This window comes from Clytia hemisphaerica, unplaced genomic scaffold (assembly GCF_902728285.1).
Source record: "Clytia hemisphaerica strain Z4C2 unplaced genomic scaffold, Clytia hemisphaerica genome assembly, whole genome shotgun sequence".
NCBI classification, from domain to species: domain Eukaryota; kingdom Metazoa; phylum Cnidaria; class Hydrozoa; order Leptothecata; family Clytiidae; genus Clytia; species Clytia hemisphaerica.
This window is the reverse complement of record NW_027103289.1, coordinates 327,983-352,164: the sequence shown is the minus strand read 5'-3', so window position 1 is coordinate 352,164 and position 24,182 is coordinate 327,983. Positions and strand designations below refer to the sequence as shown.

Genomic DNA, 24,182 nt, shown 5'->3' with positions numbered 1-24,182 from the left:
GTAGTCACGTGACAACTAAGCTCATATTCTGAATTTTTTTTTTTTGAATATCTTCCTTGACATGTGAACTTGCATCCGTTTTTTATTTGAAGTCAATTCAACCAATTTACTGACGACTGGCGAGCTTTTGAAGAAAGGTCCCTGACATGATTTGAATCCCGAATAGGGGAATTTCCCATAGTCACGTGACAACTGAGCTCATATTCTGAATTTTTTTTATTGGGATTTATTCCTTAGTATGTGTGCTTGCATCTGTTTTTTATTTCAAGTTAATATCTTTTTTCGTTAAGTTTTTATTGAGCTTTTTCGAATCCCGAATGCGAATCCCGAATCCCGAATACCGAATACCTAACTCCAGCGAATGTACCAGTTTTTTACTCTACTCTACTCCCAAAACACGAAGATACAAAGCTTGTCTAAATTATGTACATTCATTGTTTGTAGCAGAGATCTGTAAATTATTGAAATCCCCTTTTTATACTTTTAGTTCAAGTTACAAAAAATATGAAAACGAAAGAAAGAACGGAGGGGAAAGCTTGGTTTGTTGGTATCATCCAAAACATACGGAAGGAATAAAATGTAAGATATTGACGAAGCAAAACTTGTTCGGGAAAAATCATTCTAAAAGTCAAAGATCATTTGTAAGTACTTTTGTTAAATTTGATACACTTTTTTTAAAACTACTTAATGCCTGATTGACTGTCTAAAATCTTTGCGGAAAGTCTCGGAACTGTAAACTGGCTGAAGTTTTGCTAATATCCAAGCATATGGACATGTTTTTTTTGACTGTACCAAAATCAGGTTTTCGAAAATCGTGAATATCACTTTATTTTAATTATTTCGTCATTGGCATGATGAATTTTCCCAAAATTTTGATATGTATTGAGATTTGGGAAGGGCTTTAAAATGAGCTATTTGAAATTTCTAAATTCGGAGTATTTCAGGATTAATTAATCATGGAGTGTTTTGTATCATATCTCACTCCATGACTCACTATTCGGTCCTGAGGAGGTTTCTATGCATGCCTGAGGTAGCCTAAAATCATAAAATAGCCTGAGGAGTAATTTTTTTAAAGGCTGGAGTGAGTTATGATCAAAACAATCATCACGACTTTTTTAATCATTTTTCACTCATTTTAACAATTCCTGTTTTCTTTAGTTTGTTCCTTTCTTATCAACTAAACAAAAATCTCAAATCACCTCCCCGATAGATAGACTTGTCAGGAAAATATATACGATTGAAATTAGCACCTAGATTTCAAAAATGATCAATTTGATCCCATTTTCCTCCGGTTTTTTCCAAAAAAAAGAGGTCGATGTGAAAATTCAATCCTTTAGCTACACCCTGATATAAGTTTCGTATATAAATTGGACACGACAAAGGCCAAATATAGAGCCGACTTTATAAATCCGAAATGGACTATGATTTTTTTCATCCTGAAATACTCCGGATTCAACAAGCAATATCTTAAGTTCCATAAAAGCTATTAAGATCGGACAAAAAGTATCGGACAGAGCTACTAATCTATTTTTTTATTTTTGAATAACGATCAGAAAGGGTTCAGCTGTCTCTGTTAGTGCCGATTTGAACCGGGTTGGTTGAAAATCGGCATTTTGGTACAGTCAAAAAAAAACATGTCCATATCCTGATTATTCCACGCAGAACACGTATTTAATCATTCAGATTGGTTATTTTGAAAATAGAGTTTGTAAAGGTAACCCCGTCGCTTTCGTTTTCAAGCAAAGAGCACTACGGTTGGAAGATCTTATTAGGGAAGTTTTGCACACATTTGGAAGATTATCTTGATTTTTCCCTTTTTTTTCATTTTATTGGGTTAGTCATGTGTGAGCGTCTGAGATGAGTTTTGCACAATGGTTAAAAAATTTTCGGTGCCCGCTGGTTCGACTTTTTAAGAGCAAACTTTAAGGCTCGGCCTAAATTAAGGTTGATTGAGCTAGAACTTGAGAGTCTCAGGGTCGAGAACACTGCATCTACAGAATTTGAGAGAATGTTCCTTGGCTATACCTGGTGCTGATTTTTTTTCAGTAAAAACTTTTCAAATAATTACATAAAATTATATGAATATATAGCAGTGCAGTGTGCAATATTGAGTATTTTTAGAACATCAACTATAGGGCGAGATTAAAAATTTGAAAACTAATCTAAGAACAAGCAAAGAACAATCAGGTTTAAAGTTAGGAGGTATTGTTTTTTTGCCTTAAATGTAGAAACAAAGCATATTTAGAATTACTTTAGAACATTTTTAAACAATCATCAAAAAATTGTTTCCACTTCTTCATTTGGCTATATAGATAATGGCTATACAAAGTATTTACAAAATTATAAAAATTTCCTAAAAATTTGATTTGGTTCAATTTTCCAGTAATTTTTCCTGCAGAGACTGCAGTCATTGTCTCTCTTGAGAAATTCCTTTTCAATACAAGGTATCAGTAAAGGGTGCAGTCGCCCAAACGCTCTCATTACCAAACTTCTTGTGGAAACCAAGAGTGTTTCTTATAGAGATACAGTGTTCGTGGTGTAAGTGCAATAAAGAGCAAGGATTACTCACTTTATAACCCAGTTTATTTCGTAGCACCCAAATGACAACATTCTCCATTCCACGGATGTTATATAAGTGTTTTTCTAATGATATGAATTGCGTCTTGTGGATCCGTTCTTTAACGTGGAGAATGAATCCATCATGCGCGTTACTGTATTCCTTCATACAAATCCCGAGTGAAGGATTCCCTAAGCATTCGGGATTCAACAGTGAGTGGTGACGTGTTAGAGCGTACGCGTGGCGATGTGTTTTGAGGTATTCGTAGTCTAGATTCTGCCAACCGTCTCCAAATATGATATCTTGATTGACAATAGCTACAGTTTGACCTTGAAAGCATTTGGTGGCATGGTCGAAAGCGTCTGGTGTTGATAGCTCCTTGTTGATGTTCTGTATTAGAAGTTTATGGCTGTTATCCAAATCTAAAGTCAATACGTATTCGGCTACTGATCTCGATTCGGTGAGCAGAACAATAGTTTTTATTTGTGGATGGTTTAAATTCCTTTGTAAAGTGTTCAAAAGTTCCATCCACCGCAAGTAGACGTCGGCCATGCGTGGTATGGTCCCCTTCAACTTTAATGATCTTAAATGGTCTTTTAAAGAGATGAGATGTGTCACTAGAACTATTTTATCGGAATCCTCACATATCAGGACACAGTGTAGAGAATCCCTGAACCGTGCTTTGTTTCGTTGTCCCGTCGGTAGCTTTTCAATTAACTCGAACTGTAAGAAATTGCCACGGTTACCATCTTTTTCGATTCTTTTTATACGCATGCGTGGTTGATCATCAGCCACCTGACATCTGTGTTCTAAATCTGAATCGGTCCCTTCGTAAAAGTTTTGTTGTTCTTCAAGCATTTTGTCATAATTTGAAGGACCTGCGGTGAAGGACCAATACATGCATAGTGACCAGGTCGTAAAAAATGTCAGGCTTTTGATGAGAAGATTGATACCCATGACTTTTACAATATTGATGTTGATGTTGACATTTCCTTAAATTTTATGATCTGAAACAACAATAAATTAAAGATAAAATACTTTGAGTCGTAGCTGTTGATCTTTTTTAACATGTTGTAACTTTTTGCTGTCATGCGGCAGCTTTTTTCTACATGGCTATACAATACATACAATATTTGTTCATTTTTTTCTAAACGGTCATAGTCCGTGTTTTACACGGACTGTGTAATTCTCTTCACATTTCCCAATATCAGGTCATGAATAACTCTGGAAGATAAATTTCTTCCAGAATTGTTTACTGCTAGACAAATCTATAACTCTCTCCTCCTAGATTCCTTATCACAAGAGCTTAAACTGATTCAACGTCTACCAAAGTGTGTGTATACTCCGTATGAGAAAGCCCGGTCTGGATGTCTTTTGTTTCTTTCTATTATTGCGAACTCGAACTTGAGTTGAGAAATGATTTTGTTTTGCTCAGTTTTTGATCATGTGATCAACTTTTGAACCAATCCCAAAAGGAGTATTTGGTAACGTGATCAAAAACTGAACAAATCGATTTTTATAATCGTTATTAACAAAGGAAAAAGTTAACAAAAAGTTACAACAATAGGCTTCTAGACCAGGGTTTTTTATACGGACTATGGCGTGTACTACATTTGTATGTAAAACAATGGAGACAGATCTTTTCAACACAGGAAATATGAAAACTCGTTTCACGCGTGTAAATGTATGTAAAGACGTTGTAGCTAATCAGTGTCAACGGATGTCATTAAGAGTTTCCTTTAAGAAATATTACATGAAAACGAAAACGCTTTATGCAAAATCTTGCATTTTTTGTTTGAATCGCAACCTACACAAACCTAAAACAAAAGGTCACTTTTATCATATTGATACATTGGTGAACTTTTGTGATTTCAGCTATTTGTGACATGAAACTACTTTGCACAGATCTGCAGAATGTAAGTCCGTATGAGAAACATCGGCTTTTGCAGATTAAAACCTAGACTAGAGTCTACTTCTGGCTGAACTTTGCTTTTTGATAATTTGTGATGACGCTGAGTCCAGTGAAGTAGACTAGGACCATTTGACGAGGTTGCTATTTTGAAAAAAATGTTTGAAATCCAAATAACAAAAAAACCACTTGGAGTTGAAAGATATAATAAAAAATGAGAAACAAACATCAATAAAAGATTTGCAATCCCTTATTCTCAAATAAAAACATTGCTTCATACTGTTTTTACCTTCTAAAAACAGCTAAAATCTGGTGGACTGTTATACAGTCCGCCTAAGCAAAAGCATATTACCATATACTACAGTACAGGGCCACTTAATCGCGCCAATTAAAACCTAACCTAACCTAACGTCAGGCAACTCTGTGCAGTGCAGGCCCGTCGTCATGCGAAAAGAACCGCTTCGAGAAAGTAACCAGTTAACAATATTGATTATTGCAGTTACGAGTCTCAAAGAGCATTGCAAAGTGATAGTTATGTAGAACATGAACAATAAAAACAAAAATAACGACATTGATCACTAACACGCAAAAAAAAATGCTTCGACTTTTTACAGATATTGAATTTCTACCGTCGTCGAAAACATAGTTGCAAGTTGAATATTTATTGTAGAGTATTATAGAGTAAATTTAAGAGTAAATCAAGGATAGCAACAAAGATTAGTAGAATTCCCGCATCAACAGTGACCCCCTCTCATCAGGAGCCCTTTCACAATTCACATTTTGCTCAAAAGGTTTACACTCTTTCCGGCTTTTTAAAATTTACTGAAAATTCTTAGGTACCCCCTATATAAAAAGGGGGAGACACTATGCTATAACTCTCGAAGAAGTTTCTACACTGTGGCAATCTAGTGACAAATCGCGTATTCTATCATTAGCTTGCCTTCTTATACAACCCAATCGTGCGGTGAAACTTCGATGACCTAAACTTTCGAATGAAAAAATCTCCTTTTTTCAAACCGCATTGCATAACGTAATGAAATTGAACCATAGCACATCAATGACAATCGTAATTTTAATACCTAATTTAATTTAGTGAGGTTGGCTCACACTTTAATTGGTTTTTCTTTTCTGATATACAAGCATTATTGACTGCCACTTCTCGGCGAAAAGTTGTTCCTTGTCAATATGACCTTCCAATCTTCAGAAGTAAATTAAAAATGATTGCCTTTTTTCATATTACAAACTCTATTTACTATATGTAGGGAGGTCGAAGCTCGCGCCTGCAGTAGTAACAAACCCCTTTTCAAACTTCTTGTTCACGGCACGGGAACTTCTTTTCCCGCGGGATACTAGAATCAAAAGCGCTAGGCACGGGAGATAGCTATCGGCCTGAATCTTTTGCATTTGCCCCCGTAGTAGTTTGGCTTTCGAAACGTACCATGTTGACTGAATCGAGCGTCCTACTGTTTCAGGAAGTTAAAATATGTATTTAAAATCTTCAAAATGGAATGTGTGAAAGACTACTAAAGGTTGAGAGATAAGTGACCCCTCTTTTTTTCTGAAGCTTTTTATTAAACTTGGTTTGACATTTTGCAAATGAGTTTAAAATTCCGACTGACCTCCCTACTATATATATTGATATGTGAAATCGGGGTATGTGTAGATTAGGGTGACGTTAATTTTTTTGCAAAAATGATAGCTAAAATATATACAGGAGCTTTTTTATCTTGGTTTGAATACACATCTGTCCTGGACACGAAATAAATTGATGGTGCTCAACTAACTCAATTATCTAAGTATTCACTGACCTAAAATCCCGCTGGAGTTAACTTTCTTTTACCGGACCGGCAAAACAAAGCAAAATTTCTTTTTCCAATCATTCCACTAGTCTAGTCGACATCAAAACTGACAGAACACTTAAAGTTACCAATAAACTACTGTTTTGATTCCAATCACACACAAGTCCTATTATTCTCCAACAACACCTCTATTCAATTCAATACCTTTCCAGCAAGTGGAGCATTTGGATCATGTGATTAAAACAAGAAGGAATAATTTCCATAACAAAGAAAATTCCCATGTTCAAACGTCACCAAACAATTAGTGCTTATTTCCTGAACCTTTTCCTTCACTTGCTTTCATGTTCTTTTTAATATAAAGGAAAAATGGGAATTTTGTAGTAACAATTATCTTTCTCATCATTTTATATTTTCGACGACTTCCTGCTATTGCTCGTGAAGCTTGTTTCTAATTTTGTTTCCATTTCGAGAAAACGAACCTCCAGTATACCTTTCTAGCTTGCCACACTGTTTAAACACAATCTTGTACCGTTAGCTGCCTGTTGGATTCAACTTTATTCACCATGGCTTGATAATAATATGATTGGTAAAACAGTGTGGGTCAACCACTTCTTTTGCAAAGTTAACACGGGTTAAACTTTCAACCCAGTAAAAAAGTCTCGTCGGAGCCACACCAGTAACCACCAAGCCAAGAAATATTCTTGTCCCGCCTTCATTAAAACAGGCCCTTATCAAATGTTAGAATTCTTCTTTTCTTTTTGTATTCTTTTCAAACATTTTTCGACATTTGAGGGATAAGCTGCAGAATAATCTTTTAACGGATGGGAACGATCAAAACACCGCATTGAATTCATTCTAACAACATGGCGGTGTACTAATCTTAACAATTCCAAAATTAGTCTGCGGGTTCTGCTATGGCTACGAAATCAGAAGAGTTTAGTCTCCTACTGAGAAAATTGGAAATCTTCTACCCATCTTTTATTAAAAAAGCAAGACATCATATAAGAGAAACAACAAAAAATGAATTTTGATTCTTAGCCGTTCGCGGTAAAGTGCAACACTCTAGAATGTTTTTTTCTCGAGATGCAATGTTTAATTTCACGGTTTGGAGAATTATTTTTTTACAATATGAGAGTATGAATGTTTCACGGATTTGTCAAAAAGCCACGAAATTAAATTCCACGAAAATTTGTTCCACGAAAATCTCTTCCCTTTCCTTCAAATAAACGCCTCCTTTTTTTACGTCATTTGGAATAAATGCCCCTCCTCAAAGGAATTGTTTTCAATAAACTCCGTCACCCCTCAAATAAATGCCACTTTCGAATAAACGCTCTAATGTCCCTTATGCAAAGAATACAAAAGAGCTGCTTTCCATAAGTCCTGGCCTAGGGCCTTCGCCTCGGTCAAAAAACAATACACCATACATGAGTACTAATTGTTCATTGTAGTATACTTTTTGCTCAGAATTTCATGCTCCATTCGATGATTAACAGTCATTTTTTGTTGAATTCGACTTCTCAAAATCGTTGAATTTTTATTAATTGGGGTTTAGGAGCTTAGCGTGTAACGACTTCCTTTTTACTATAAAAAATTTGCGAATTCGTGTGTTTCCCTCTATAAAAGTCTCAAAATCTTATCTACCTTCGAACCAATCACATGCAGTTGCGTCCATAGAAAGATGCTACAGATCTTAAGGGTTGGCCCCCTACTTCATGTTATATTTTCAAAAAACGTTTAAACCATTGACTTCCAAGCCTGAAGGGCTAGACTCGAGACTCCTGGATGGGAAATGAAGCTGTTATTTACACAAACGCTGGATTGAAAGTAAAAACTATTGCTAGATTTCAAAAAGTGTAATCCTCAAAAACAAAGGAAGCGCTAGATACAATCCGTCGTCATGATTGTGGCGTGTTCTAGGCGCGTTCTTGATGGGAAATAATTGGCTTCACTTTTTCTTGCCTGGGAAAGGTTAGCTTTAAACTCATGGATCAAACTTTCGTAACTCCAACGGTAAAATTTTATTGTCTAAGTTGTACTTCCTGCTCTATAACCTGTTCGTTTGGTCATATTATTGATGTTTGCCAAGAAAGGTTATATAAGATTCACTGAAAAGTCATTTGTAAGTTTTAATGAGCTAATCAAAAAAGTATTTAATTAGTTGCTGGTACAAAATCAAAATTATCTCAACATTATAATTACTTTGTTTTTCTGGAATTTTTTGGTGCTTTATCGACGATTCTATGTCATATCTTTGTTATCATAAAAGCTGACCTCGAGCTTTTAGTTGGAAATAGTTGGAAATTTTTATCGTAAAAATTGAAAAATGAAGTCAGAGGCTAATTCCAAAATAATCTTTCATAATCTGAGGAATAGAGGCCACAAACTTAGAAGATGACGGATCACTCAAAATTAAATGCAGAGGAATGCGTAAGTTTTCTGCAGCCTATTGTTAAAATCTATAAATGGCATGGACACTAATCAGGGGGCAAGAATTACAATTATCATCCGTGTTTAAGCTAAAAACATTGATGCAAATCTAAAACATATCAAAATGCTGCAGAGAAAAGCTATTAAACACCTTTTCGATCGTAGTCGCGCGGTCAAATACCACCCTAAACTCGATCAAATCCTTTTTTTACACTTTTTTCCTATTGTCTTTAGGTGTGAAAAAAAGACTGGGACGGTTTTAGGGTTGTAAAAATGCCCTCACGTCAATTGGCGGCTACGGTCGAAAAGGTGTATTATATAGATGTGAAAATCTAAAAATATAAAAGAACAAATCAGTCATAAATTCATTTAATCAGACTAAAAAGCGTCATGTCATTAGAGTAGTTCGTCATTTTTTCATCTTCATTTTTTTCAGTTTTCGACATTATAAGTTTTCAATCTTTTTGATAATTTTCCTTGAGTTTATCATTCCAACGGTGTGTAACTTTTTACTGTAACGTAAATTGATACAAAATAAAGGGTAAAATTTTCGCGCATTTTCCCCTCTCTTTAATCTTGAAAGAAATGTTCACAAAAACGAAAAGCTTATTGTAAGTTTAGAAAGTGTACATTCTTTAGAGACCAAGTTGTGTTATTTATAAGAGATTAAGCAAAATAAAATCACCAATTTTGTTTGTAATTCTCTTCTTCATTCTTCTGTTATTTTCTGAAGTTTTGGAAATTATGATTCTAAAAATTTCTTTGGCTGAGCCTCAAGGTATGCTTAGCATATGCTTAATTTTTCTAGAAATTTGAGCTTCAGTATGCTTATAAACCTGTATAAACGTTATGCTTATAAAAAAAATGAGTGTATTCAAAAACAGACGGATCCGTAAGCCCTGTAAGCTGTACTTTAGGCGTGCAAACAATCGCGAGCAGAAACTACCTATCTTGATTTTCGCAATTTAGCCTTTTTCGCGAAAATGAATGTCTTATCATGGAGGTATAAAGAAAAACAGGAGTTGAATGTGTCGGTAAATGGTCGTTAAAGTATTTTGATTTCTAAAATTTATAAAATGTATCAAAATAAATTCTAAGCTCGCCCGATGAAATGAGACTTTTTAGTAGAACTCAAGTTTGCTCTGAACATTCTAGTTATCAGTATTGAAGATTCTAGCCTTTTAATACACGAAAATTAAACAAAACTTCGTCCATGACACAAGTTTATGTTCCATTTCGTTATCCGTTCAATTTTGTTTTAAAAAGATATTTTCTCAAGCCAGAAAATAAAAAGTTCTTTGTTTCCAATGTGTACGGCCACTCGGTTACGGGGTTCCGAACCGGGCTCTCGGTCAACCTTTCAACTTTTTCTCTTTCTTTCTGCTGTACTTCACTGTATGGTCAGAAATTTTAAACTTTTTTGTTTACAATTTGTTTTATTTTAATCCCTCTTCTCTGTTTTTTTATGTACGAAATAGTGTCTGATCAACACTATTTCTTCTTTGGTAAAGATGACGGGTGGCTCGCGGGCGCCAGAGAGTGCTTACTCTTGGTACCACACCTGACTCTAGGCTTTGTCTTCATCTTGCCATTTTCTTTTTCTTTGTATAATTGTTTGTTTGAATGTTTTGTTGTTTTGTATCATATTTGTTGGTATTGTCGGTCGAGCAATTGGGGTGTGATGATGCTTCAGCTTTTGCTGAGATTATGTTGAGGGTAGTGTTTTGATCCATGAGAGATTTTCAAACTTTCCTTAGATTTATAAGCACATGCAATTTAAGACTCAATTTGTAGACATAAAAGTCGCTGGAGAATATTGGAGGAAAGTATCAAGCAATATAGTTCACCTTAACCCTATTCAACCTAGGCTTTTAGGGGCGGTTCAGAACTAGGGGGGGCTTTTCCTGTACCACCCTTTAACTTTTGATCTAGTTGGTCTTTTTGGGTGAAATTTGGCACACAAGATCTTTGTCACGTAAGGTAACTTTTGACAAAAAATTTTTTTGATGACGTCACTCATCATGCCCAAGGTGAGCAAAAACAGAAAATTTCCTTTGTTCTTATAAATAGCTATTGTATTCTAACAAAAGCTTTAGAAAAAAGTTGTCTGAGTTTAAAATGCTTATTTTATCCTAAATATTCAATAAATTACGGTTTAAACGATATATTAGACATTAAAAATAAATTTGTATTGGAAAAGTGTCAATTTTTGTGACACCTTACTGTCAGAAATGTCATCATACTCAAGGTGTGAAAATTTTTAGGTGTCAAATTTTTTTTATTTTGAAGCTAAATAAAAGTTAGGAATTTACAGAAAATTTCAAGGCAAAAGCTCTATTATTTCAGGAGCTATTACCAATAGTTTGACGTCCGAACAGAAAGAGCCCCCCCCCTAGGCCGAATAGGGTTAAAGAAAACATTGATCACAAAATCTTATTTTTTGACGAGGGATTGCCAAGTTTACAGGCCTTTTTTTAGTCCAAATATTTTCTTACACTGATGTCAGAAACAATGAATCTCGTCTCAACTAATTTTTAAAGCTTCAATGAGCCCATAAGATTTCGCCAATGGATAAAAGAGCTCATTAAAAATATGAGATTATGAGCATACATACATCGTAACTTTTTAATCGTAGGGCGAGCTTGCTTACAATAGCATACTTCTCCTGTTTCTTTATACCTCCATGGTCTTATTCAAGAAAATCTGTAAAACTTCTTACTGAAGATAAAATGTAAGATTTATGGCACTTTTTAAGCCTGTTAAAGAAGTATTTTTCCCTCTAAGCTACTTTTTTTCGTGTGAAAATATACATACAGTAGACCGGTTATTCGAAGCTCCAAGGGGGATGAGAATTTACTTTGAATAACCGGGAGTTCGAATAACTGAAAAATTCATTTTCCCACCAGATTCTAAACTTAACCATATGCCTGAAGATTGTCACCCAAGTGGCATGAAACTGCCAGTAGCAGAATAAAAAAGTCTCTTTCTTCCTGACTGACCAACTTAACCATATGGACTTTTCTGAAGTAATTGAGGCATTGTGGTTCAGTTGAGCGTGATAAAGACAAAGAATTTTTACTGTTTGAAGAGAGAATAAATTTGAACAAATTATTAACAGGTCTTAAAATATGAAAGTTATAAAGAAAATGTTGGAGAATGTTCATGTAAATGAATTCTGCTACCGATTTTTTGAAGAATAAAAGTGTTTTGATCACAGAAAATCAATGTTCTCACTCGACGATCTCCCAATAAGAAAAATTCGAATAACTGAGGGTGATTTAGCTTAAAATTGGCTCTAAGGGGAATGAAATCGCTTCGAATAACTGAAGTTCGAATAGCTAAAAGTGTTTTTGCCTGAGCTGGGTAAGCAGATCCAAGGGGTACGCTTTCTCACTTCGAATAACCGAATTATTTGAATAAGTGCAGGGTTGATTAACGGGGAGTCTACAGTGTCTGGATACGCGAAAGTTTATGCTCGCAATTCGAGATTTTTGAGCTCACGAAAGTTTCTGCTCGCAAAAGTTTGTACGCCTAAAGTAGTATATTAAAATATAATATCATAAAAACTGAAACTTTTTTATATTGGAATATTTCACTAATTATACATGGCAATTAAGTCTTTGATGGCAATGAATAAATCTAAATAGTTTTAAAATCAAGTCAAACACGTTGAATTTCATGTTGTTTTGATTCGGGTCCACCACAATCCAAAACAACAAAGTACAGCAAAGGATACAAAAAACACTGTCACTACAATCGGAGTCAATGCAAAACTCAGGCTAATCAAAATCGGGATCAAAACCAAGGCTAATAAAGATATAAAATTGAACATCCCAGTTGCAGTGCAACGAACTGAAGCATGGTAAAATTCGTTGGTGAAAATACAAAGTACTTGAAAGAAACTAGCACTTGTTGCCATAGTTATTAAAACCAGAGCTGTATGAATGGTCGCTACACTGCAAATATTCATAGCAATAAATCCCGCCGAATTGATGAGTAACAAGCATATAAAAGCAAATCTTCGACTGACATGATTGATAAAAATAAAAGTGATTGCGAGACCAATTGATTCTGCAAGAGAGCCAATAAACGAAACGTAAAAGACATCTGAACTGTGTTTGCAGTTGAGTACTTCTTTGAATGACAAGCTTTGTAGAATATCTACTTGGTTTTCTGGACATGTTGTCTTGTTAAACACTATAGTGTTGTAATGAAGCACAGTCGAAACACTCATGGATAAACGACTCGTTGCCCATAGCAACATAACGATCAAAGTTCCACAAATTGTAGATTTTGAAAACAAGGTCGGGAGATTGCCTCTATTTTTGATGGTTCTCGCTGTTAATAAAGTTCTTCGTTTTAAATTCTTTCCATGACTTTCTGCTAAATGTTGGAACACTCTGTATAGTTCGTCTTCATTTCCGGTCATTTGTAAATACGGTATAGATTCGGGTAGCCAAAACGGTATAACAATAAAAACAATCAACGGTGCACTTGCTGTAAGGGTGAAATGACGCCAGCCCAGTCTCTGAGTATAGGCTAGATACGAATAAACAACTGAACCAAGGCTAGATGATAATCCTAAAACGGTTTGTATTCTAGCTCGGTGTTTGACAGGGAACGATTCTGCAGAATAGTTTGATATGATTCTTCCGCCACTCAAGCCAGACGCTGTGAAAAATAAAATTAATAAAGCATCGAAATGACTTTCAGAAGCACATAAAAGTAGTGTGAAATATAAACTGAGTGTGGTCGTAACTGCAATCATTAATTTACGCCCGTACCGATCCGCCAACCAGCCAAAGTAAAACGATCCAAGGGCCAAACCAATACATAAAGTTGCCCATACGAGTTGCGGTTCATCCGCCCGATCGCCCGGTTCACACGCCCAATTGATTAAGATAACGTTGGCAAGAATGTTAGTAAGAGCTCCGTATGCGAAACAAACGCAACTCAAAAGAAAGACCATTTTGATGGTGTGTTTACCGAAGCCGTAGTAATCGATCAATTCCTCTATCAGAATTGGAACATGTTTATCTTTTCGTCGGATGGTGACTTTGTTGTCAACCTTTTTGGATTGTTGTTGTTTCATTGCGTTTTGATTTTGCACTTTTGCTTTGGGTTGAAATCATTTGTATTCAGTGATTGAACCTGTGAAATATAAAAAGAGTAAATCAATTTTCAAACTTTCAACGTAAAGTTTCAAGTGAGAATTTTCTTCCCCTTGTCTTCTATATTGCTGATTTGGAGAGAATCTAGTTTCCCCTAAACATTTTAACAAAAATTAACACTTTAAAAACTAAAACTAAAAAGTTCCGGGTACCAAAAAGCATGTTTTTATCTAGACAGTGAATCTCAGCGTGTACTACCCGTACTCTCACCCAAGATTATTCAATCATATCCAAGCTGTGTTAATTTTAAAAAGTCTAAACGAACGTAGCATCGAATTAGATATTGTATCAAAAAAATCAATAAGAAAAGTTCAAATTTAATGTGATTTCTATGGTAAAACCCAAAACACGCGATTACGACGATGAGATTACAAAAATTATTCGAAAGAAAAAGCAATTTAGCTTATCTAAGGGCTCTGACAATAGTCAAAAGATCGGTTATGAGATTTGAAGTGTTTTGAATTCCTTTACTAGTGGATACCCCTTAAAACCTACAACAAAAAAGGTAGCCCCTATATCCTGATAGAGAAAACAGTAAGGAATGAAACTTTCATCTAGAATTCCTTCCCTGGGTATGGTTTATTGCTTCGTGAAAAAATGCAATTTTAGCTATTCGCCCCTAAAACCTACAGAATGGTTTTCTTGAATAACTTTTTATAAAATAGTCACTGCAATATTCACTGCAAAGTTACTACTGTAATGCTACAATTAGATCATTGGTACCTAAATATTTTCAAAACTGTACATTAAAATCAAATTACACCTTCAAACCTACACTATTACACCTTAAAACCTACAAAAATTGACCCCTTGCTCACGACTTATTTGTTTATTTGGCTTCCTTGCACTTTAAAATTGGCTAAAATGTTCATTTTCGTTGAGAAATTTGATAACAAAACCCAAAAACGTAATGCCGAGTTATAACTCTTTCAACTCGGAATTTTGAAATGAATTATTCTTAATCGTCACACATCACGTATACTTTGCAAAAAGTTAATTCATTTTGTAATAAAGAACGCTGAAACTAATTATGCCACATTTCAAAACTTAAAACTCGGATTAATTCGGTTTAACTCCGTTACAACAAATCTTTAGGATTTTTATCTACTATTTTAAAGGAAAATTTGGTCGTTTTTTTGTCAAAATTACAAAACTGCGCATAGCAGGGGTATCCACTGGTACTTAAGTTAGAGCTACCTTATCGGCCAAAACTTAGTCGGCCCTAAGTGACTAAATTTTGGCTTGGTGACTAAAATTAGGGCCAACTAAAATTTGGGCCGACTAAAAATTTAGAAATGGCCAAAATTTAAATATGAGTCAGCCCTTAGTGACTAAATTTTGACGAGGTGACTAAAATTAGGGCCGACTAATAATTAAGGCCGACTAAAATTAAGGCCGACTGTTTTGGCGAAGACGAAGTCTTTGAAATAAATGCGGTTGACACATATATTTTAAGCTAGAAAAGGAAAAACACAAACTAATTTAGAACTATATACAAACTCGAAAGCTTAAGCTAAGATAAATCTCGATAAATCTCGATAGATCAAAAATATACAAATGTACAATACAAAACTATACTTACAAATTTCGTCACATATATTCACGATTGAATGCCAAAACAAATGCACGATATGCAAAAATCCCAAAGAATATCTCAAAGTTCGAACGAAACTCAAAACATTTCTGTGTTAATAAATTCGAGAACGATTTTCTCTGACACGTCTCATCTCAACAAGTTTCTCAAGTGAAGTGCAAAAAAAAAGGCGATGGAAAAAACCTATACAGTAAAAAACTAATTAAAAATAGACAAAAGACGCACGATACAATACACATGACGATACGCACAACACATAACACTAAAATGCTAATTACCCAACGCAACATCATTAATTAGCCAAAACACTCCCCGGCAGAATTTGGGACCATTCTTAATCGGCACCTTCCAATAAGTAACATTTAGCCGCCGGGCGTGTGTGGACGCCGTTTTTTGTTTTTAAAATTACTTTTCTCACGATACCATCGTTTCCTGGAAATGTTTTCATTATTCTTCCAATCGGCCATTTCTGTCTCTCGACCGTATTATCAATATAAACAACGACGTCATTTACGCGTAACGTGCGGGTGTTTTCGAACCACTTGAGACGTTTCGTAAGTTGAGGTAGATAATTACTCAACCAAAGCTGCCAAAATTTCGAGGTTGCAGCCTGCACTTTTCGCCACTTTTTTCTAACTCTTAACTCATATTCCGGTACAATCTCTTCAGGAACGGATACCTGACCGGTTAAAAAATGACTTGGTGTGATGACGTCAATATCATCTGGGTCATCGGTTGTTGAGGTGAGTGGGCGACTGTTCATGAAAGATTCGACCTCCACAAGGAATGTTCTTAAGCATTCTTCGTCGAACAATTTCTCAGTGATAACCATTCTCAAACACTTTTTGGCAATTTTAACCATGGATTCGTATATGCCTCCCATCCATGGAGAAGCAGGTGGTAATAATTTCCATTCGATCGACCAATTCGAGAGGGAATTCAAAAGCTTGTGATCATTCAAAACGTTGATCGCTCCAACGAAATTCGTACCATTATCGCTAATCATCTTCTTTGGTTTGCCTCTTCTAGCTATGAAACGTCGAAAAGCTAGGAGGAAGCAATCAGTGGTTAGATCGTGTACAAGCTCAAGGTGGACAGCCCTTGTCGTCAGGCATGTCATTAGGGATACCCATCGTTTGGCGGTTGCTGCGTTCGAACGTGTAGCGTAGCGATTGAGTTTGATGATCATCGGGCCAAAGTAGTCGACACCACAATACGTACATGGATGTTCGTTCGTTGCCAGACGTTCTTTTGGAATATCGCTCATCATTGGGAATTTTGTCGTCGCTCGGATGATCTTACACGCACTGCAGTTTCTAATTATAGTTCTTACAAAGTTTTTGCCTGATATCAACCAAAATTGATTTCGAAGGATTGCAAGTGTTGCTTCACGTCCACAGTGGAAGTTTGATTCGTGGAAATGCAGTGTAAGGATTCTCGCGATGGGATGTTTGTTGCAGATGACGATTTGATGTTTACGAGTGTAGTCGACTTTTGCATGCTTGATACGACCACCAACACGAAGGATGCCATCATCATCTACGAACGGTTTGAGTTGAAGAAGTTTTTTGCTCTTCATAGCAGTCGTTTCATCAGTGAATGATTCTCTTTGTGCGATTTGGATGATGACCTTCTCAGCTTCTTCTAATTCGTTTGATGTAAGAATCTTCCAATTGATTGGTTGCGTCTTTGATTTTCGAAAATTGCGTTTGATCTTCAACAGCCATGCGACCTGACGTTTGAGCTTCGACCAAGATGAATAGTGATCCCACTTGATAATGTTGCTTCTTTCGTTCGTCTTGTCGTTGGTTGTGACTTCATTGGTTGTTGTCATCTTGTTTGTGATGATGTCATTCGACGTAGCTGAAACAGTAGAAGACAGAAGGGCCAGAACATCGTTGGCTCTAATGTCTCCTTTTTCATGAAGAATTGGAGGTCCATTGAACCAGCGATGTCCAGCAGAGGTAAGTTTAAATGGTGATACGTACCTCGTGCAGTCATCTGCTGGATTGTCGTTTCCAGAGATGAACTGCCAATCTTTAAGGTCGCTGTTGGTTCTAACTTCATCCAATCTGTTCATCACGTACTTGGAGAAGGTTGTTGATTCGTTCTTGATGCATTTAAGAGTGCATTCAGAGTCTGCCCAGAATGTTGTTGATACGATCTCGAACTTGGTTTCTTTCAGAATGGTTGTTTTCATGCGACTTCCAATAACTGCACCTTGTAACTCCAATGCTGGCGTAGTAGTTGATTCCGTTTTGGTCTTTTTGAGTGGAGCAAGTCTTGATTTCGACATAACCAATGAACACTGAACTGACTCTGGAGTTACGAAACGTAAGTAGGCTACTGCACCATAAGCGTCATCAGAACCGTCAACGAATACATGTAATTCTGGTGCGTTATGAACTTCTGGCTGATAACCACACCATCTTGGCACTGTAACACCATCAAGCTGTTTGATCTTGGCTTTCCAGTCAAACCATCTCTTTTTCAAGTCGAGTGGTAATGGCTCATCCCAATCGAATTTACGTTTCCAAAGCTGTTGGATGATAAGCTTTGATTCTAGGACGACTGGTGTGAGAAATCCAAGTGGATCGAAGATGGTTCCAATTTGGGAGAGGATTCGTCTCTTTGTTGGCTCACAATCAATCAGGTTCACGGTGAAGATAAATGAGTCTTGATTCGGATCCCAGAGGAGACCAAGTGTTTTCTGTCGAGGAACTTGCTTGTTGATGTCGATAATTTTAGGAGATATCTTTTCGGCTGGCAGATGTCTTATCAGTTCAATCTCGTTTGATGACCATTTCGTAAGGTTGAAACCACGTGTTGATAAAACACAGTTGAGTTGTGTGGCTTCTGAGATGAGTTGTTCAATGGTGTAGAACGAACCAAGGTAATCGTCAACGTAAAAATTACGGAGGATTTCATCACGGATGCTTTCGATGTCTGTCTCCTCAGCACACGACCTGAGAGCGAAATTTGCGATACAGGGTGAATCTTTCTTTCCGAACACGTGAAACAACAATATACAATCTTTAACCTCCCCACCAGGATCAAAGCGATAGAGGAATCTCAAGGTGTCACTGTCTTTCGGTGATACCTTGACTTGGTTGAACATTTTCTCAATATCTGCTGATGCTGCAAAGCGACCAGCTCGAAAACGATGCAGCACGGCCACTAAGCTGTTCAGCAGGTCTGGTCCAGCAAGAAGTTTGTCATTCAGAGATGTCCCTTTGAATTTTGCAGCAGCATCGAATACGACACGAACTTTTCCAGGTTTGTTGGGATGTGTCACTCCATGATGTGGTATGTAATTGGTAACGTCAGATCGAGATTTGACTTCAGAATCGGTTAGAATACGAGCATGACCAAGATCGATGAATTCTCGAATAGCAGTGTCGTACATACGAGCAAGTGTTGTGTCCTTGGCAAGCCTTTTTTCTAACGAGTTGAGTCTCTGCATTGCGTAATCTCTATTGAAAGGCATTGTTGGATGGTCTTCTTTCCAAAGTAGATCAACTTCCATACGATTGTCGATGATTTTGGATGTCTGTTCCAGCTTCTCGAGGGCTCGCTGGTCGATAGGTGCAAGATTGCTCTTGTGCCAGTCTGGTAGAGTACCGTAAGATTCCATCTGCCAAAAACGTTCGATTTTGTCGGAAATCTCGTCTTTCGATCTCTTCAAAAAATTGCTGGTGACGATTAGCGAAGTGAAAGCTTTTCCACCGAACAACATCCAGCCGAGCTTTGTCTTGACTGCCGATGGTTGATTTCTTGTACCAGTGACTGATTGTTCTTGCACGAGAAGATATGATAAGTCAGCGCCAATGAGGATTGTGACGTCTGAATCATGAGGTGTTGGAAATGTAATGTCTTTCAGGTGTTGAAATTCTGTTTTCACTTTATTGATGTCGTACCTATTTACTGGTACGTCAAGGTTCTCAATTACCCAAACGTTGTCGAGTTTCTCTTTGGTTTTGTTGTCGTGTGATTCAAGATTGAAGCAGACTCTCTTTGATTGCAGACTTGTCTCCTTTGATAATACGTTCGACATTCGAAGAGTTTCTTTCTTACCGGATAGGTGTAGAGCCTCGGCGGTATCAGCACGAATCAAGGTACTATCAGATCCAGAGTCGAGGACTGCATTGGTTTTGATGCTGTATTTACCATTTGATAATACGACAGGGACAATTTGAAGGAAGGTCTGGTTGGTAGTAGAACATTGCATACTTTTTGCTGATCCAGGAGTATCAGTGGTAGTGGCTGTATCTCTGTGAAGCAAAGTGTGATGTTTTTTACCACATCCGTCCTTGGTACATGTAAATTTGGATGGACACTCTTTAATGATATGATTGTTAGAGAGACAGTTGAAACAAAGTCCTTTTTCTCTCACGATTTTCTGTCGATCGTCTGTAGATGCATTGAGGATCTTTGGACATTTTGATATTTTGTGGTCTTTGGAGCACAACCAGCATTTGAATTGCCTACCGACGAAATTGTTTCGAATTTTGGGTTTCTACTTTCTTTGTCTTTCGGTGACTTCGACGTTTTTTCATCACTGATGATCATGGCAATGGGATTGAACAACTCTTTGACGATACATTCGAGCCAGTTGACAAATACGTAGAGGTCAGTCAATTTGGGTTGATCGTTACCATATCTATTAAAGAATCGGAACTTGTGTTGTATTGGAATGATAGATACTGCTTTGGCGACGGTTTCTGGATTGTTGTAGCTACTGTTGCCAATGGATTCGAACCATGCCATTGCTGTCTTCAACTGTTGGTAGAAGTTTCTCAATCCTTCATGGTCGGTTATGGTGATTTGAGGTCTGTCAAACATTTCTTTCAGCTTGAGATGAGCGATGACGTAAGGGTTGCCATAATCACGTTTTAAGGCCTTCAGTGCTGTCGCGTAGAAGATAGAATTGGTTCCGATCGATTCAATAGAAGATCTTGCTGGTCCGTCCAGTACACTAAGTAGTCTTTCCATTCTAATAGTGTCATTAAAACTACTTTTCAAATGAATCCTGGACTTGAAATTCTGTATGAATTCTGGCCATTGCAACGAACTACCATCAAATCGTTTCAACTCAATAGGTGGCAGGTGTCTTGACTCGCACTCTACTTGGATCACCCTAGATGCCAACGTATTGTCTACTGGAATCTCAGTCTCTTTATATTCAATCAATTCATCAATAAATGCATCACAAGGCTCGACCTGTCTGTGACTTGCCTTTAACTGTGTCGATGGTTGTTGATGAGACAATGGCTGACTATTTGTAGCTTTGATGGATGGTTGTTCCAATGGCTGACTGTCTGGTTGCTTCTGATGACAACTTTTGGCAGTGGCTGTGTGATGAATCTTGGTTTCAGGAGAGCGTTTCTTGGGTAAGAGTAAGTGGCGAAAGGATGAAACTGAAGATGCACGAGATGAAGCATAACGAGTGTGAAGTTCCTTTGATTGATTGTGGTTGATGGGAAAGTGGTGAGAAATGACTGACTTCCTATCCTCCTCTTCGTTCTCTATCTGGTCTCTCTCGAGTTTGGCGTTCGACTTGATTATTTGAAGATCGAGTTTAAATTTGTCTTCTAAAAACTGATGTTTTAGTTTGGCGATCTCACTGGCCTTCTTCATGGTAACATCTCTCAGCTTGTCTGACTTTGTTGACGAAGTCTTTCCTGATGAACTGACTGAACTTTGGCTGCTATGTTGTGATGATGCCAGAGGGATGTCTCGAAATAAGGTTTCATATTGAGAGAAAAGCTGAGATGGGCGTGGTTTCGTTTCAAATTGTGAAGAAGTAGAAAAAGGTTTGGCAGATGTCTCTTGAGGCAGTAGAGGTGTTTCTAGGTGTGATGGAATCGGAGGTGTCTGGTGGAATTCAGGACTTGGATCAATTGTGTCGATGAAAGACGGGGCTGTTACGAAGCGACTCAAGGATGGTGGGGCTGAAAGTGCGACTGGAAGTACAAATTGGGTGTCTGGTAGATCTGGTAATGATAAAGTTTCTCGTTTGTTGACCCAATTCCTTTGAGTAATATGTGTGGCCATTCCATCTAGTCTATTTTCAACCCTTTCTTGATATTCTTCAAGCAACTTGCCATCAGTAGCCCCTGCCTCAATCAAGAGCTCCTCCTGGGCTGCAAACTTTCTAAATGTGTCACTCAACTGTCTTCCGGTCTTAAGGATTTCTTCACGTGTAGCCTGGACACTTATAAGATGATCTAATCGACTGAGATACTTGTTGATGAACGAGAGCTGTTGTTGACGGTTAAACGAGAGATCCATACTTGGATCACGACTAGGATTCGATAAATCACGTGTCTACGTAGGATTCGGTAAATTACGACTGAGGATTCGATAAATCACGACTAAGGATTCGGTAAATCACGACTAAGGATTCGATAAATCACGACTAAGGATTCGATAAATCACGGTAGGATACGATAAGCGAAATTTCTTAAAAGTTTGTTTTGGCGAAGACGAAGTCTTTGAAATAAATGCGGTTGACACATATATTTTAAGCTAGAAAAGGAAAAACACAAACTAATTTAGAACTATATACAAACTCGAAAGCTTAAGCTAAGATAAATCTCGATAAATCTCGATAGATCAAAAATATACAAATGTACAATACAAAACTATACTTACAAATTTCGTCACATATATTCACGATTGAATGCCAAAACAAATGCACGATATGCAAAAATCCCAAAGAATATCTCAAAGTTCGAACGAAACTCAAAACATTTCTGTGTTAATAAATTCGAGAACGATTTTCTCTGACACGTCTCATCTCAACAAGTTTCTCAAGTGAAGTGCAAAAAAAAAAGGCGATGGAAAAAATATATACAGTAAAAAACTAATTAAAAATAGACAAAAGACGCACGATACAATACACATGACGATACGCACAACACATAACACTAAAATGCTAATTACCCAACGCAACATCATTAATTAGCCAAAACACCGACTAAGTTTTGGCCGATAAGGTATTTCACAATTTATGACGTCATAATTTGCTGACGTCATAATTCACATTTTCCTAATAACTAATTTTTAGATTATTATTTATTTACGTCACAAACGGATCCTGAAACATTAAGGTATAGGTCAACTAAAAATCCATAAGTGAATCTCTGAGAATGGGTGCTATTGATCGCAAATTTAAGGTGTAAGTTGATTTTAACGTACAGTTTGGAAAATATTTAGGTTACCAATGATCTAATCGTAACATTAGTAACTTTGCAGTGAATGACTGTCCAAATTGGGGACCAAAAAAGTTATTCGAGAAAAACCATTTGAAGGTTTTAAGGGGTAAATAGTTAAAAAGGTATTTTTTCACTTTTTCGTGAAAAAATGAAAACTGTTTTCTACAAAACATTGCTTCTAGGGAAGAAAACAATTGGCAGTGTACTTTCAACATAAAAAGTTTCAGCCTCTAATTCCACATAAATTTTCAGATAGAGGGTACCTCTATTTTTGTAGGTTTTAATGGGGTATATCCACTGGTAAGCAAATGTTCCTTCACCCCGTCTACAGGACCACCAGGACTTCCAGTTTACAGACAAGATTGTAAAATGGATCATTGGATCATTGATTTGGTACCGTGAGATCGGGTAACTTGCATCAGTGGAGGCTAACATATGCATATCCCTCAAATGAATGACCTGGCTGGTCATTAAAAGACAAAGTTAAATCAAAACAAAAATGGTAGAGTAGAGCTGCGAGCGAAGCTGCGAAGACTATTTCCACTGCTGATGCAAGTTTTGAATCAATTCGCCAAAAGCAGTAAGTATTGAGAAAATGATTTAAGAGTGAAATTTTGGTGCTTAGCATACCGGTCTGCAATATCCCCCTTTATCGGAAGACATGAATGACTGGAGCTTATTGAAAATTTAGTAATGGGTTCTAGAAATCTGAATACAAGCAGTATAATATTCGATTTTTGGTCATTCGACACCTTAAAAGTTAAAAGCAACAAATGTATATAAAAACTTGTTAGCCTCTGGAACTTACTCCTAAAAATCCAACTGAACAATAAACTCTAACCAAAAAAATAAAACAAAAAATCACCTCTTCATATTTTTCTTTTTCTCCATCCTTGGCATCAACCACCCAAACACCAAACCAAACATCTGCTCAAGAAAGTTTTTTTGTCAAAACACAGTTTTCTAATGGATCACTGCACACATAAATCAATCATAATGATATCCAGCAAAGATAATTAAAGGTCCGATATCTTTCTGCTCTCTTCGTAGGGTAATTAATGGGGTCATTAAGTCATGATTCGAAATGTTGATGTTTCAGTAATTACTCGTTGCCATGAAGACGTAAGACATAAGGTACCTTATAATAAGAACTCGGAATTATTTTTATTTTCAAGTAATTTGGAATAATTTCGGTAATCGAAGCGTAGAGGCGAACTTTCAGTCTTATAATTCAGCTAACCTAGAAAATCCGAGCAGGATGTTAACGAAAGTGATTATACGTTTCTTTTTATAAGAGCGAAAAAACAATTAAGTTACACATCAGGTTAGAAACTACATCATAGTACCCTTCATGTTCAGTCATCTGTTTGGTTGTTTTCTGTCGGCTAATGCGATCTAAAAATTATGGTAATTTTAAGACATTCCATAACTTACCCGAGAACTTGCCGTAAATTTTTGACATTTGTACGTTTATCTTAGTCTAGCAAGCTAGACGACTAATTTAGACA

At 36.7% G+C, this 24,182-nt stretch overlaps 4 protein-coding genes across 4 annotated transcripts in view; 1 reads left to right on the top strand and 3 right to left on the bottom strand.

Annotated features, from left to right (window-relative positions):
* The first annotated feature begins 491 nt into the window (after window positions 1–491).
* Window positions 492–24,182, top strand: part of LOC136810115 (ATP-dependent translocase ABCB1-like) — a 38,727-nt gene continuing 15,036 nt past the window's right edge. The window contains exon 1 of the mRNA XM_067066686.1: window positions 492–641. The gene's annotated coding sequence lies outside the window, so the exon portion shown is untranslated. The remainder of the gene's footprint in view (window positions 642–24,182) is intronic.
* LOC136809254 (uncharacterized) lies at window positions 2,189–3,565 on the bottom strand. Its single transcript, XM_067065774.1, has one exon. It carries the CDS (start codon window positions 3,512–3,514, stop codon window positions 2,435–2,437), a length of 1,080 nt encoding a protein of 359 aa, XP_066921875.1. The 5' UTR covers window positions 3,515–3,565; the 3' UTR covers window positions 2,189–2,434.
* On the bottom strand, window positions 12,250–23,672 carry LOC136809244 (synaptic vesicle 2-related protein-like). The gene is made up of 2 exons (XM_067065765.1): window positions 23,540–23,672; window positions 12,250–13,843 (listed from the first exon to the last, which is right to left on the bottom strand). The coding sequence occupies exon 2, from the start codon at window positions 13,782–13,784 to the stop codon at window positions 12,369–12,371; it is 1,416 nt and encodes a 471-aa protein (XP_066921866.1). The 5' UTR covers window positions 13,785–13,843; window positions 23,540–23,672; the 3' UTR covers window positions 12,250–12,368.
* LOC136810126 (uncharacterized) lies at window positions 15,792–21,748 on the bottom strand. Its single transcript, XM_067066696.1, has 2 exons — window positions 20,081–21,748; window positions 15,792–19,973 (listed from the first exon to the last, which is right to left on the bottom strand). The coding sequence occupies exons 1-2, from the start codon at window positions 21,746–21,748 to the stop codon at window positions 15,792–15,794; spliced, it is 5,850 nt and encodes a 1,949-aa protein (XP_066922797.1).

Coding starts and splice junctions, on each gene's coding strand:
- LOC136810126 (XM_067066696.1), bottom strand. CDS start 21,748: ATGGATCTCTCGTTTAACCGTCAACAACAGCTCTCGTTCATCAACAAG. Junction 19,974..20,080: donor CCAAATTGACTGACCTCTAC/GTATTTGTCAAC, acceptor CAAAGAAAGTAG/AAACCCAAAATTCGAAACAA.
- LOC136809254 (XM_067065774.1), bottom strand. CDS start 3,514: ATGGGTATCAATCTTCTCATCAAAAGCCTGACATTTTTTACGACCTGG.
- LOC136809244 (XM_067065765.1), bottom strand. CDS start 13,784: ATGAAACAACAACAATCCAAAAAGGTTGACAACAAAGTCACCATCCGA.